Source organism: Homarus americanus, unplaced genomic scaffold (assembly GCF_018991925.1).
Source record: "Homarus americanus isolate GMGI-L3 unplaced genomic scaffold, GMGI_Hamer_2.0 scaffold43075, whole genome shotgun sequence".
Classification (NCBI taxonomy): Eukaryota; Metazoa; Arthropoda; class Malacostraca; order Decapoda; family Nephropidae; genus Homarus; species Homarus americanus.
Window position 1 is genome coordinate 157,225 of NW_024756438.1, and position 16,300 is coordinate 173,524.

The 16,300-nt window shown below is 35.8% G+C and overlaps 1 protein-coding gene across 2 annotated transcripts in view; it reads right to left on the reverse strand.

Annotated features, from left to right (window-relative positions):
- Positions 1 to 16,300, reverse strand: part of LOC121856826 (eukaryotic translation initiation factor 4H-like) — a 51,796-nt gene that overhangs the window by 20,171 nt on the left and 15,325 nt on the right. For both annotated transcript variants that reach the window (XM_042352556.1, XM_042352557.1), the window contains exons 3-4: positions 5,166 to 5,316; positions 4,303 to 4,422 (exon numbers count right to left, since the gene is read on the reverse strand). In XM_042352556.1, coding sequence (XP_042208490.1) covers positions 4,303 to 4,422; positions 5,166 to 5,316 — 271 coding nt within the window. The remainder of the gene's footprint in view (positions 1 to 4,302; positions 4,423 to 5,165; positions 5,317 to 16,300) is intronic.

The following is a 16,300-nucleotide window of genomic DNA, read 5'->3' on the forward strand; positions in this document are numbered from 1 at the left end:
TAGTACATGTGCACTCCAGCTTTGCACTAAGAAATCTATGTAAATCTACCCAAAAATACAGTTGAAAAACTTTTTTATAAAATGTACTACAGTACTGTACACTAATGTACAACAATTTTTATCTCTTGAGCAAAATATATGACGTTTATATTCAAATTATTGGCTGTCTTGCAAGGATTCCAGCAATGCAAATTATAATCTCCTAACTTTAGTCTGAGATATTATATAAGATAAAAACTGTAAGCCTAAAAGCCTGGCTGGGGGGGGGGGGGACTGACGGCTCCGCCACCCAGCGAGGGGTTGGGGGGGTTGGGGGGGTTGAGGTGATAAGTTTGAGGCGAAGGTCTCTGTGTGTTTATTTAACAGTCCTACTAAGCTTCTCTCATTTTAAAATGCCAGTGATATGACCTAGGAGAATATAATTAACATAGCTGGGATTCTTGTAAGATACTGATTTATTTGAATATAAACATGTTGTAATTCGCACTAGACATAACAATTTTAGTACCGTAATCAAATTAGTACATGTGCACTCCAGCTTTGCACTAATTTATTTTACGTTTCTTTTAGTATGGTGTGTGCATGTAAATGGATGAAAATAAATGAAGAAATTTATGTAAATCTACCCAAAAATACAGTTGAAAAACTTTTTATAAAATGTACTACAGTATTGTACACTAATGTACTACATTTTTTATATCTTGAGCAAAATATATGACGCTTATATTCAAATTAATCTCTGTCTTGCAAGGATTTCAGCAATGCAAATTATATTATCCTAACTTTAGTCTGAGATATTATATAAAATAAACATAAAGAAATCACCAATCTTTTATCTTGAACACGAGGGTGGGGGGGGGGGGTGAGGTGACAGAATGTCTGGGTGAATATAACTTACATTGGAGGGATTCTTGTAAGATAGTAATTTATTTGAATGTTTTTTTTTTCAATTTAAATTTTAATTGTTTATTCCTTGATAGAGGAAGCGGGATCCTAGTGCTGTCACTTGGTACCCCTGTACCATAACACCAGAAGCAACTGGCCAGTGTCACAAGTATATACAGTCATCCCTTGGTTATCGCGCCTAATTGGGACCCCGCCGATAACGAAGTACAGAACCTATGGGATTTATTCTAATTGGTTCCAGGCACCCAAGACCCAACCCCAAGTTTCCCATTTTACGACCATTTATACCCACTAAATATATATATATATATAATGTTATGGTAAATATCATAAACACACATAGGCATGGCCAGGTTTATTACAAAGTGATGAAAAGGGTACACTTAATACTGTAGTCCACAAAACATGTAGCTATGCTTTTTTTTATTTGGTCCCCCGTCATACGAGTCCGTTTTCTCTCACATCAGGACGCATGAGTCCTCCGTTTTCTCTCTTAATCTTAAGAGTGCACCAGAAACTTTACTATTTTTAGTAATGCCACAGATTTTGAAATTGCAACTCCAATTGCAACTTGTAATTGTTGAGGCAACCAGATATATCTGATTACAGCAATTGTGTTATTGTCAATTTGTAGGTGAAAGATTTTATCCTTAATAGATGTAGGTTAACATTTCACCTGTAGGCAAATAATTAGAAAAGCCTAAGTAAGGAAGCATATTCCTTTAACACATAATATCTGACGAGTATGGGGAGGATCATCGTGTCTCCGTCAGGGGGCCATGGAGTGGTGGTCCAGCAGGTGTCACGTGTTTGGTTTTTGGGGGGCGGCACGGACGTATATGCGATCGGACGTTGTTCGGTCGGACGTTAACCGGCGCATGACTGTGTATATATATATATATATACACGTGATTCTCCATTTTCTTTTATTTTACAACATGCACACACAATCGTTCACGTAGAATGTGCAACACGAAAACAAAATAGATGTCACCATAAGGTCATCAACATAATGGGAATAAACAGTTCTTTCTTGGTTGGCAGCTAGCTGACAGAGCGGGGAAGGGGAAGCAGAGTGAGGAGTGGCTTGGGGGAGCTTTCAGCTCAGCTGTGCCGTCTCATGTTTTGTGAAATGATTGCCAACTGGCAATGCAGTATCTTTTATTTATTATTGTTATTATTATTTTTATTTATTCCTCACATTTACAAGTATATGCGACACAGTCCATCCGGGCAGTCACCAAGCTGACTCGAAAGATGTGTGGGGCTACTGTCTGTATGCCATGATGTCACATAGGGAGGGTGCAGCTGGCCAGTTACAATTCACTATATCATTACAGACATTCACTTCCCACACACCGATGTTCTTTATTTTTCTTATTTATAGTGTTATAGTACTGTATACCGGTACTGTACATTATAAAACTATAAAATATGTACTGTATACAGTAGAGTACATACAGTACTGTATTTTCTTTATTTCCAAGCCACATTACAGTATCGTAATGATGTGCACTTACAGTAGAGCACAGTATCCCCAGTTTTTCCGACTTACCCCCTGAATTTTTCTCAGCGAGTCGAAAATCGCAAAACCAAAATATCACTAAGTAAATGATCGTTAAATGAGGGAAACCTGTACATGTACTCCTAATATAACACTACTGAGTAGATGTTACATTCCAGATATAAAATTAACTGGTAATGGGTTTACTGAAATATGACTATACAATGTGCTCTGTCACGCCCCCACCTTTCTATTTTACTCTTGGTTTTTCCCTTACTCTACTTCCCATCACTATCTGAGAGTGAGTCCTAAAGGCCTGGAAGGCTGTTAGGATCAGTGTGGACACAGAACACAGTGGACTAAGGCTTTTTCAGTATACTGTAGAGGAGGAAGTGAGGCTAGCATTTCACTTGACCACAATCACTTCCCAAACAGAGTTGACTGCCTTTGAACTAGTTATTGCTAGTTAGTCTTGTTGTGTTCAAACACCTGATCCTGAATACTGTCATCAAGAAGATTATCCAATATGTGTTCGACAACCTAAGTGTGAAATTCAAGACCCTCTTCTATCCATACCAGAATGTTTGTACTGATGAAAGGTTAGTGCTGTAGCGAGGCAATATCAGTTTCAAGCAGGATAGTTAAACCCGGTTAATCTGAACTAACTGAGAGGAGATCCAGTCCAGATTTAAGCAATAATACGGATAAAACGAGTTTCGGGAGGGGGCTCAGTTAATCCAGAGTAAATCTGGATTAACTGAGAAAATTCTGGATGGAAAATCAGCATGGCCATTTGCTGCTTGCAACACCACCCAGCAACAGCTTTGTTTACAAGCCAGTTGCGCTTCTACAGCCATTGTGTGCACCACTTAACTCCTGCAGACTATTTGCGCCATTGGATGCAACCATCCGGCTCACTGTAAACAAGTATATGCGTGTCGGTCAGTTCACGTGGAGTGCACATCTATGGCCTACAGCGCAAGCTTTATCCATTTCTTTTTCCATCATTGCCCAGTGTTTGAGCCATTATGCCTGATAACCATAAATCTGGTACTCTACTTAGAAATGTTTAAATTTTGATTGGGGCAGACAATGGAAAAGTACCGTTGTTTTGTTTGTTTTCCCCCAGGTGTTCCCTCATACTTCGTAAGGGGTAGAGCCCCTATTATTTCGACTTATGGGGATTTTACTTTAGCTCAAATAATGTCTAAGTTTAGCCTAAGTATGAAAAAAAAAGAAAAAAAAAAGACGCATTTTGTGGAGAATAGTGAGTGAGCTATGTGACAGCTGGGCAGGGTGACTGAGTGTTGCCATATCTTCACCATAAGTAATTTTTATAACTTTATATTGTAAACATATAAAAGAAATAGAGAATAAGAAAAAAAATAATGAAAAAAATTAGTGTAAAGTTGCTGTAAAGGAGGTGGGAAGTGAGTGACGCGGGTTGGCGGGGGATACCATACACATGGCACCATAGGGCCAATGACGTCACCTGCTGGGACATTTAAGGTGAAGTATTTTTTTTTTCATGTTCTGGTGGCTAATTGGGGGGGGGAGGGGCATTTAGAAATAAAAAATTGGACCATAGGCCATGACACAATACTGTATACTGTACTGTATAGCTGAACCACCGGGGGTTAATATTACAACAAATATGAATAATCATACTCACGTTCAAATGTACTTTGGCTCCTGTATAGCTTCAACCTAAATAGCAATGAAAAATGGGACCAAGAGAGGCTAAGCCCCCCAAATAATTTTTTGAGCGTAACTTCACATTAAAAAATATTCATACCTACACACAGTTGAATATGTCACAAATCTTTGAAAAAATATTGTTCAGTGCATGTGTGTAAATTCACAAAGTACTGTAGAGGAATACAGGTACTCACTAAAGTCATCTGAAGCATCTCGTCTTCCTCGGAAATCATTCATATCCCCACCTCTTCCTCCACCTCGTCCCCTGCCACGGCCTCGATCAAATCCACCTCCTCGATCACCTCGGCGTGACTCTAGTGTAGAACACAGTACAGTATTGAAGGAAATATAACTTACAAGTGATAGGAGTGTGCAACATACATTTTATCCACATGTAGTACATGCAAAATATGGCTATATTAACAGTTGGTTTGGAAGAGTGGTTTTTACCCATAATTTCTCAAACAAGGACTTCAAATTAATTTTCAATTATCTCACTACATCACTCATATCATTAAAGAACATCACCATACATAACCAGAAGCAACAAAATTATGCTTTTTATTAATATTTCCAAGTTAACTAGTAGTCAATCAGTGTTAACCTCCTATATCGCTCGCCAGTCACCAAACAGTCCTTCCTAGGCCTTCATGTTTCTGACACACAAAAAAATTTCAGTTACATGCAACAGTATAGAGACAAAGCAAAATATACAGGTTGAGAAATTCATTAGTCATAATGACTGAAAGCTTACCAGAATAGGAATTAAATCAATCTGTTGAAGTAACTAATGACATTAGTGAGGAATTAATGCCTTCTGGCTTAGTGTCACATTGCACATCCACCTCACTACAATAATATCTCCGCTAGCCGGAATCCCTGAAACCTGGAACTCTCTGAAGCCGGAATTGAAATTTTCTCGGAAAATCGTTCTCAAAGCCGGAATTTCCCGGAAAATTCAGGCTTTGGGAACGATTTTCAGAGGGGCTCATTTTCCGGGATAATTCCGAGAAAGTTTTCCCGGTACCTGAAAAATAACATACTACAATTGTCTTACCTGCAATATCCACTCTGATGTTTTTATTATTATAAAATGCTCCATCAAATGAAAGCGAATCTTCCAAACTTTGAACATCTTCAAATTCCACATAGCAAAATCCTTTAAATTTTCCAGATTCATTGTCGAATACCAATCTTACGGACCGCACCTGACAAAAAAGTATAATTATATATTAGAATACAAGCCCTATGAAATAATTTTATTTATACAGTATATAAGGTCAAACAAAATACAGTAATAAAGTAAGCAAGAATATAAGGGACATGGAAAAGTAAGATTAACTGCAGTGTAAAAGTGTTTTTCTTATGATAGGCAAATGGCCACAATTTTTCCTGGTTTTCAAATCTGGCCCAAAAGCACCTACAGGGGGTCCCCAAAATTTGTGTATTTTTATTTCACTGTTCTCTATTATTTGCGGATGACACTCTGGATGTGCCCAAGAATGTCTGTGAGTAGTTTTAAAGTTACCGGCATTTTTGAGGCTGGGACGGGGAGCCATTCATTCTTGTATTGTATTGTAGATATGTGTGTGTCTACACACATGCACATACAGTATATACAATACATATATACAATCAGAAACAAATATATTAAAAATGTGAGTCTACCCTGAAGTCCATGCTTTAATAAATAAAGCATGGACTTGAGGGTAGACTCACATTTTTAATAATTTTTTCTCATTATTTGTGAGAGTATTTTCCCATTATTATTTATTTGTAGGCATACAATACTATACAGGTATAAGAAATAATTTTCCTCAGGGCAAATGTTATTCTCGGCCATTTTGAGAACCTAACTCCTGCAAATTTGGGGGGCCCCCTGTACTTACAAATCACTCATATTTTAAAATTACTTAAAACTCTGAAATTTATCAAATTCTGATCACTAAATTGGGATTCAATCATCATATGTTCACAGAATAAATTTTGTATCTTCAAGCCATTTTCGACGAGTCTTACAAAGTCACGAGTCACCGAGAGGGAAAGTCTCATGTTTAATGGCAAGTCACAACCTTATTTTTGGCAAGTCTCAAGTCAGTACAGATAAATACTTCTTTATCACACACAGTGCTTTTCCTCATGTTTCTGGTTTATGTGCATATCCATCATTCAGTTTAACTGTATTGCCAATTACAGTACTGTATGTGGCTTGCTGGGTTGGTGAGAGGAAGTATGGCTGTGATGTACGAGATCTGTCCAAAAAGAAACCGAACTTTTTAAATAGCTCGCTAACGATCCGGCGCAGCATGCTCGCGATGGGAGCGCTGTGTAGCAGTGACCTTGACCTTTAGTCTAACACCAGCCGCATCACGTCACATCAATTAGTCATCGAGCTACATGCGCTCGAGTGAACGTGTGTTTAGTGCACTGGCTATTTGTTAAAAGTTGAACAATGATGGATCTTGAAGAGCAACGTGTTTGCATGAAATTCTGTTTCAAATTGGGAAAACTTTTAAGGAGACTTTTCAAATGTTGCAACAGGCTTATGGGGAGGATGTTTGAGCCATATGCAATGTCACGTGTGGTACAGTACCAGCGTTTCAAAAGGGGAAGAACATCCACAGAAGACGACCCCAAATCTGGACGTCAGTCGCTCATATGTGGAGGTGATGTTGATCGTCTTCTTTGATTGGAAGGGCGTCGTTCATCATGAGTTTGTTCTACGTGGTCAAACAGTCCATAAAGAGCTTTACTTGGAGGTCGTGAAGCGTTTGAGTGAGGCAGTGCAAAGGAAGAGGCCTGAGGCGTGGACAAACAAGACCTAGATGCTGCACCATGACAATGCACCTGCTCACGCGTCGCTCCTTATCCATGACTTATTGGCGAAGCACGAGACGACTATCATCCCATAGCCGCCCTACTCTCCGGATTTGGCCCCTGCGGAATTTTTATTGTTCCTAAAGTTGAAATCCACCATGAATGGTCGCTGATTTCAGACGATAGAAGAGATAGAAGAAAATTCGCTACGAGACCTGCGCACCATCCCTCAAAACGCGTTCCAGAACTGGAAAAAAAGTTGGGAGCGGTGTATCAACAGTGGAGGGGAGTACTTTGAAGGAGACAAGTCTGATTAAGTTGCAAGTAAAGCAAAAAAATTTTTTTTTTAAAAAGTTTGGTTTCTTTTTGGACAGACCTCGTATTGCACAATTTTTTCCCCTCCCCCTTTTGTGTGCAATTTTCTTCATTTTTGTACAGGTCTCTTTATTTTTCCATGGTGTACCAGAACCCTGTACAATTCTTGTTTGTGTTCAGTAAATAAACATTTTGGCTTTGCTTAGTGAATTTTTTGGGCCTAGTGTTTTATTTTGCATTAAATTGCATTTTTTTATTTTTTTTTACAGGATTAGCCTACCAGGGCACAGGTCAATGACCCACTTCAGGGCCTGGGGACAAAACTATGTATTTCAATATCAAAATTTTTTATCATGCAAACTGTACATTTAACTGATTTTTTCCAAGCATGTATGAAACAATATCTTGTACATCAAGCATGGGCAACCTTTCCTCAGTCATGGGCCACATTACGATTTAGGTATTTTTATGTAGGCCTACTAACCAAAATTTATATCCTACCTAATCCAAAAGCAATATTACTATTGTATTAGCACGGACAGTGAAGCAGTTTATAGTCACGTCTACCTTACGATATTTTCAGTTTACAATCATAGTCTTTTTCCCATTTATGACACAAATCAATCATAATTTTTTTATAAGTATAATATGTTAATGTTTCTTAGCATTTAACAGAAGATGAGTGAAGCAGTCTGTGGATACATTGGTTTATCTTTCAGTTACAGCATTTATCTTACCTATGAGACACACCCACCAGAATAATGCCAATGTTAATCTTGGCATATGAGGAACTACAATGAAACAACCTATATATATATATATATATATATATATATATATATATATATATATATATATATATATATATATATATATATATATATATATATATATATATATATATATATATATATATATATATATATATATATATATATATATATATATATATATATATATATATATATATATATATATATATATATATATATATATATATATATATATATATATATATATATATATATATATATATATATATATTTCATGTAAATCCACAATGAAAACGTGGATAAGATAAATCTTGATAAAATCACACGGGAAAATGGAAACAACGGAGTACCTTAGCTTTCGTCTTTATTCAAGACATCTTCAGAGGCAACTGGATTACATGGACAGAGAGAGGCTTAAATATGCAAGGTGACCTAAAAACATGAGGTCAGGTCATAATGATGACATCCACTAATCCCCACACCAACATACACGTAGAGGAGCTTAAGAGAAGGGTGGTGACGTGACTAGACAGGTCAGGTCAGAAAAAAGGGACCCACAAAATAACTATCATACATCAAGATCAAAGGTTTTCAAAGCATTTTTAACCTTGGGCCACTGACAAATAAATTTATGTAACATATTATCAGTTTTGAACTGACCAGTACTAAGGTTTATTGATTTTAATTCCTTAATCAAACTAGCTTCAACCAGAAGTCTTTCTGTGACACAAGATGATTTGAATATTTCTAAGCTTTTTTCCCAAGCAATGGGGTGATTATTATTCCTAACATGAACGAACAAGGCACTGCTTTCATATGCAGTTCTGATATTATACTTATGTTGTTTGATTCTGAGCTGCAGTGTTTTTCCTGTCTGACCTACATAATTACAATTACATTTGCTACATGGAATACAATAAACACTTCCATTTACATTCAAACTTGGGCTATTCTTTATTAACATATTGGTAATGGTTGTCATACTTGAAAACAACATTAATATTTAGAAGCTTGAGGGACCGAACTAACGGGACAAATTCAATACGATAGGGCAGAGTCAAAATATTCTTAAGTGTAGGAACTTGTCTGGTTTGAGAGGAATGAAAGGATTTTTTAGCCCTTTTAAAACATTGATCAACAAACACAGAAGGGTACCCAAGTTTCTGTGCAATAGAACGAATGTGTTTCAATTCATCGTCAATAAATTCAGAGTCACAAATACGCAGACATCTTAGGAACATAGCAGAAAAAACTGACATTTTGGTAGACTCAAGGTGATTGGATAAAAAGTGAATGAAACTGTCTACCTGTGTGAGCTTTCTATATACCTTAAATTTATAGTTTTGGCCATTTCTCATGATAAGCATATCAAGGAATGGAAGGGATTCATTTATTTCTCTTTCAATTTTGAATGTGATACTAGGGACAATATTATTAAAAATTCCAAAGGGTCACTGTTTTTAGGCCAAAGACAAAGAACATCATCTACATATCTATACCATGGAGGAATAAAGTCCACTATATTGGGTAGTAATCTAGACTCAAAAAACTCCATATAAATACAGGCTAGAGGAGCAGAAAGACAATTATCCATGCTCATGCCAAATATTTGCTAGTAGAACTTCCCATTTACTCTAAACACATTGTCAGTTACCCATAACTCTATCAATTTCAAGAAAGTATCATGTTCAATAGTCAAATCTAGTAGTTGTAATTTATCTTTAAGAAATGAAAGTAAGTCTTTCACAGGTACTCTAGTGAACAGTGAATTTACATCAAAACTTATTAATTCGCAAGGTTCGTTGTGTTTCTTGAGTTTATCAATTAAATCACTGCTATTGTGTATATGTGAATTAGATATTTGGCCTGTAAGAGGGGATATCATCTTTACCAGCCACTTGGATAATTTGTAAGTAACAGAACCCACAGAACTCACGATAGGACGTAATGGATTATTAAGCTTGTGTGTTTTGATCAATCCATACATATAAGGTAAAGTGGGATTGATTTGAGAGAGCTGTTTAATGACATCGGGGTTCTTTTTCATTTTGGAATTAGATAACTTATTAATATTTTCCAGGGGATCTTTCGTAAGCTCACAATACGTGCTTTCATCACTAAGTAACGAAAGCTAAGGTACTCCGTTGTTTCCACTTTCCCGTGTGATTTTATCAAGATATATATATATATATATATATATATATATATATATATATATATATATATATATATATATATATATATATATATATATATATATATATATATATATTAAAGAATCTCTACTAACGCGGGTCAATTGAACTTCCAGAGGGTCCCATGCTAAGGAACAACAGAACATATGATTAATTCATTAGAAATCAGTCTTAATTTCAAATCTACTTTTAAAGGCATACCTATGTTGTAGTAAAAATATCTTAATTTTTATATGGTATATGCACACAATTAATACTTAAGAGAAATAGAAATATAGTCGCCAGTTAATGTCCATTCAAATAATGGACTCAACTCCCTCCCCCTCTCACACTACACTGCCGGCTCTTCCCTCTCAGAGAAATTTTTGGGGGAAAACCACTAAATTTTAATAAATAATACCTCAAACTGAAGTTAGGATAATACAATTGACATTGCTAGATTCCTTGTAAGACCAGGAATATTTTGAATATAAATGTCATATGTTTTGCACAAAAGATAATATAGTTACCTAGAGAAAAATTTTTATCTAAAATTTGTATGTTTAATGCAAAATATATGATGTTTATATTCAAAATGATCACCAAATTATAAGAATTCCAGCAATGTAAATTATATTCTGACCGGGTAATTTGTATGAATTTTATGAGCTAAAACAAATATCTTCAGTTAATAAAAAAAAAAATAATCTTCACGACACTATCTGTCAATCAAAGTACCCCACCTTGCCTCCCCCCCTCTTCCAACCGCGCGGTCAGTCCCAACCCTCCCCCCCACCCCCCACCAATCCTCCCTTCCAGGGTTTTTAACATTTAGTATTAAATAATACCTCAGATTAAAGTTAGGATAATATAATTGACATTGCTGGATTCCTTGTAAGACCAGGAATATTTTGAATATAAATGTCATATATTTTGCACAAAAGATAACAGTTAATTTGAGAAAAATTTTTATCTAAAATTTGTATGTCTAATGCAAAATATATGATGTTTATATTCAAAACGATCATCAAATTATAATTATTCCAGCAATGTAAATTATATTCAGACCGGGTAATTTGTATGAATTTTATGAGCTAAAACAAATATCTTCAGTTAATAAAAAAAAAAAATAATTCTTCACGGGGTAACAGATGGTCGGTCGGTCCCTCCCTCCCCCCCACCCCCCACCAACCGTCCCAAGGAGATGTGTGGGATAACCACTAAATTTTAATAAATAATACCTCAAACTAAAGTTAGGATAATATAATTGACATTGCTGGACTCCTTGTAAGACCAGGAATATTTTGAATATAAATGTCATATATTTTGCACAAAAGATAACATAGTTACTCTGAGAAACATTTTTCATCTAAAATTTGTATGTCTTATGCAAAATATATGATGTTTATATTCAAAATGATCACCAAATTATAAGAATTCCAGCAATGTAAATTATATTCTGGCCGGGTAATTTGTATGAATTTTATGAGCTAAAACAGGCAGTATGGCAGGGTGGCGGGTGGGGCAAATCTAAAAATAGCGTCTGGAGCCGGACACTCACGGCGTATATGTGGAAAAAATCCGTGTTAAGTGAAAGTTCAGCTCTGGCGAGGCACCGCGTATATGATAAAAAGCGTTAGAAAACAGCGTTAGCGGTATTGTGTGTGTGTATATATATATATATATATATATATATATATATATATATATATATATATATATATATATATATATATATATATATATATATATATATATATATATATATATATATATATATATATATATATATATATATATATATATATATATATACACACACAGTATTACCCCGCCTAACGCGGTTTCACAAAGAAAGAAGAAAACACGAAGTTCCCAAGCGCTTTCGTGTAATTCACATCTTCAGGGGTGAGTACAGACTAGAGAGAGAAATACAAACCAAGGTGTGTGTATATATACAGAGGGTGAGACCAGGTCCACAATGGTCAGGCATTAGGTAATGACCCTACTAATCTTTAAATAGCACACAACGGTTGGTGGTCAGGTCAGATGGTCAGGTAACCCGGCCTTCTCACCTGGTTACAAATCTTCTTAATTACAAAATTGTCCAGCTTGTACATGCCATTACTCAAATTCAGTGATATATACAGTAGTACCCCGCTTAACGCGGTCAATTGAACCCACAGGGTACCGCGTTAAGTGAAAACCGCGTTAAGTGAACAACAGAACATATGGGATTAATTCCAATAGAGACTGGCCCGACCCCCAAACTCCACTTTTTGACGACACACAACTATGTTGTAGTAAAAATTTTATCTTAACTTTATGATGGTATGCACACACAATTAATAATTAAGAGAAATATCAATAATATTAGGTTTTTTAACACTTGCATTAGTAGAAAAGATGGCTGGGCACACGGGGATGGGGGGTTGGTTCCGAGGCAGAGGGCAGATTATTGGCCCTCACCTGTATCACTTGTATCAATTGTATCACTATCCACCACAGAGGCTTGCAGGGCCTCTTTGTCAAACCCCTCAAAGGCCATATAAGTCCATATCCTCACTATAATTATCACTATCACTGACTTGGGCCGGCTGTGGTGGGTGGCGGGTGAAGAACTCGGTAATGTTTTGATGACTGGGCGAATTTTGAAAGATCGCGTTCGTCACCCTTCCCAGAGTAATAAAAATTCGCGTTATGAAAGTTCATCTGGCAGGCAATCGAGTATATGATAAAAAACGCTATGAAACCGTTAGGCGGGTAATACTGTGTGTGTGTGTGTGTGTGTGTGTGTATATATATATATATATATATATATATATATATATATATATATATATATATATATATATATATATATATATATATATATATATATATATATATATATATATATATATATATATATATATATATATATATATAGTACTGTATATTGCCGGTTTCGTACCAAAAATTAGATTTCGTCTAAATTCTCAGTACAGTATAAGTACTCGTGAGCATGCCAATTCTGAATCTATGGTCCACAATTCGATTGAGGAGTAATTAGTGGTTGTAATGATGCTTGGAAGATTTGAATTACATAACAGTATTTCAAGGCTAATTACTCGCCAACTATGGGTTTCCGAGGTGCTATTTTGGTGTTTTTGTGTTATAAAGGAAGTACAGTAGAATGTCGATATAACATGAGATACGTTCCAAGAGAGGTTGCTTTAAACCTAATTCGCACTAAATCGAAGTGTTGTTTCAATGGAATAATTTAGTTTGGTACTTGAGAGAAACACAAAATAATAAAAAGACTGACAGTCGACCCAGATGCACCTCAGCCCATCTCCTAGAATAAACAAAACATTGTTTTTTGCAGTATTATGATAAAACAAACACTCATAAATCAACACAGCTAAAAATTATGGGACGTGAAATGGTCTGTTTACTGGCGATCAGCTGCTGGGAAAATGGGGGGGGGGAGGTGATATGTTTGACAGTTGATGCCAAGGTCTAGTGCTTATTTATTTATCTGTCCTTAAGAGTGACTATGTTTTTCTCTTATAAAATGTCACTGAACTGACATGTTCTAATTAATTTTATTAGAAAGGGCTAAAAAATTTATCTCTTGTGCAAAATATATGTTTATATTCAAATTATTCACAGTCTTGCAAGGATTCCAGCAATGCAAATTATATTCTCCTAACTTTAGTCTGTGATATTATTTAAGATAAAACTGTAAGCCTAAAATCACCAAACCCTGACTGGGAAGATGGGGGAGGTGACAGTGACACGTTTGACAGTTGGGGCTGAAGGTCTAGTGAAGTATTTATTTGTTTATTTATGTCCTTTAGATTGAGTTTTTGGTTTTTGTTTTAAAATGTACACAGAAGTGACCAGGGAGAATATAATTTACATTGCTGGAATTCTTATGATAGTGATTAATTTGAATATACAGCTCCTCCCCGGCTTACGACCTGCCTCGGTTGTACCAAAATTTTGTCAAATTACGTATTTTCGAGTCCCAACGTCAGTACAGACAAAATTTTCGTTTGTAATTCACTTTAAAATGGCTGGCAAGCTTAAAAGTGAGCTTTGTGGTGCTGAGAAGAAAAAGAGAAGCCTATTTTAGATTTTCTATGTATTATTTAAGCATTTTCGACTTACGACCTGGATTTGGGTCCCTAACCCCGTCATAAGTCGGAGAGGAGCTGTAATCATGTTATAGTTTGCACTAGACTAAAATTTAGTAATCATTTAGTACATTATTTTGAGTACATGTACATCACAGCTTTGCCCTTAGGACAGTGTAGCGTGTCCAGAGAAACATTAGGCACAAATTTTAAAATATGATGCGCCAGATTGACTCGTGCAAAATAGGAGATTCGCTTTAAATTAAAACATTGCCCTTAATTGTGGGTGTCGCTTTAAATTAATAATCTTAAATTGAATCTCTTTAAATCGACGTTCTACTGTACTTAATTAGTTAAACTCCTTAATTCCAATTCTAAGAGAAAAGTATATTTCGGAATAAAAATTACTAATACAGTGGTCCCTCGGTTAACGAACGCCTCGGTTAACGAATTACCTTCCATAAGAATATTCAATTCAGTTAAGAAACAAAAATTCAGTTAACGAACAAAAATTCGGTTAACAAAATTCTTACGAAAATGTTTCGACATGCTTTGGCTTGCTCACCAGCCGGAAGATTAGTCCCCCAATACAGAAATCGGTTCTAGAGCTTACATTCGTTAAAATTGGAGTAAATATCAAGAAGGTTGTACTATTCAATAATTTTCCAAGTTTTATATTAAAATTTTTAGTCATTTAACACTTATTTAACATAATTGCAGTACAGGGAACTAGTTTTTGGTGCACCCATCAGCCACTTCACTCACCCACCAAGGCATCTGTTTGTCTCTCTGTTCAGTGGAGGTAACATCTTGCTTGTGGCTCTCTTGAACATAAACTATTTATATGTTTTTACAGTACAATTATTGGTCATTCTGAAATTTATTTAAGATATTGACAATATATAGTGCAGTATTAATTTAAAGAAAATAATCTTGAATTACACCTAGTGAACTTAAAATTTTATGGGTGAAATGACGGCATGAAGCATGGGGTGATTTCTCTTCCACCCCCACTTCCTTCTCTTCTTCCTTCTCCTCCACCCCCACTTCTAATTCCCATCATCATCAACCAGGAGCCTTCTACATACACACCTCAAAGTAAGTGTACTTAACTGCAATTTTTTTTTTACTTTGTATGTAATTTTCGGTGAGCTGGAACCAATTACCGGTACCCAAAATCCCATTGAAACAATGGTTTCGGTTAATGAACAACCTTCTGGAACGAATTGTGTTCGTTAACCGAGGGACCACTGTACATATGGCTTAATATTTTGGCAGTTTGGGCCAAAAATTATATACTACTGCATTGTTTAAATTCTCAGTCTAGGTACTCCTGAGCATGTTGATTCCGATTGTATTGTCCATGATTCGATTGCAGGGTAATTTTTGGCCATAATGATGCTTCGAAGATTTGAATTCAATTTTTTCAATCCTAATTACCAGGTATTCGCCAACTATGGGTTTCCGAGGTGTGATTTAGATGTTTTTGTGATATTCTGGAAGTACTTTTCCACTTAAATTACTTAAACCCTGTGTAACCATCGCCCGTGAACTCACTTGGACTTACCCAACCTTAGTTAATTCCCAAGTGACCCACCCACTGCCACATAGCTAATCCATTGAACAGACCGTGCCGAACTTGGCCAGTAAGCTCACACAAGTTAAAATGTTTATATTGTTGACTATATATATACTTATTTCACTGTTAAATTTTCATAGTTACTTACTCTTAGGTGATGAAACAGTAACAAATTGTGTGTGAAGATTATTCTTTTAATAGATCATGATTTATTCACCATAAACTGGCTGCATCTACCTGAACCACGGGGAAACAGTAAATAGAATTCTCAATCACTCCATGGGCTGCACAAACACATGGTCTGGGCTGCATGCAGTTCGGTATGGTACGATTGATTTATCGTAATTCGTACCAAAGGAAAAATTATGTACCGCAATTTCATACCATAACCTCATATATAAGTTTGTACCGTA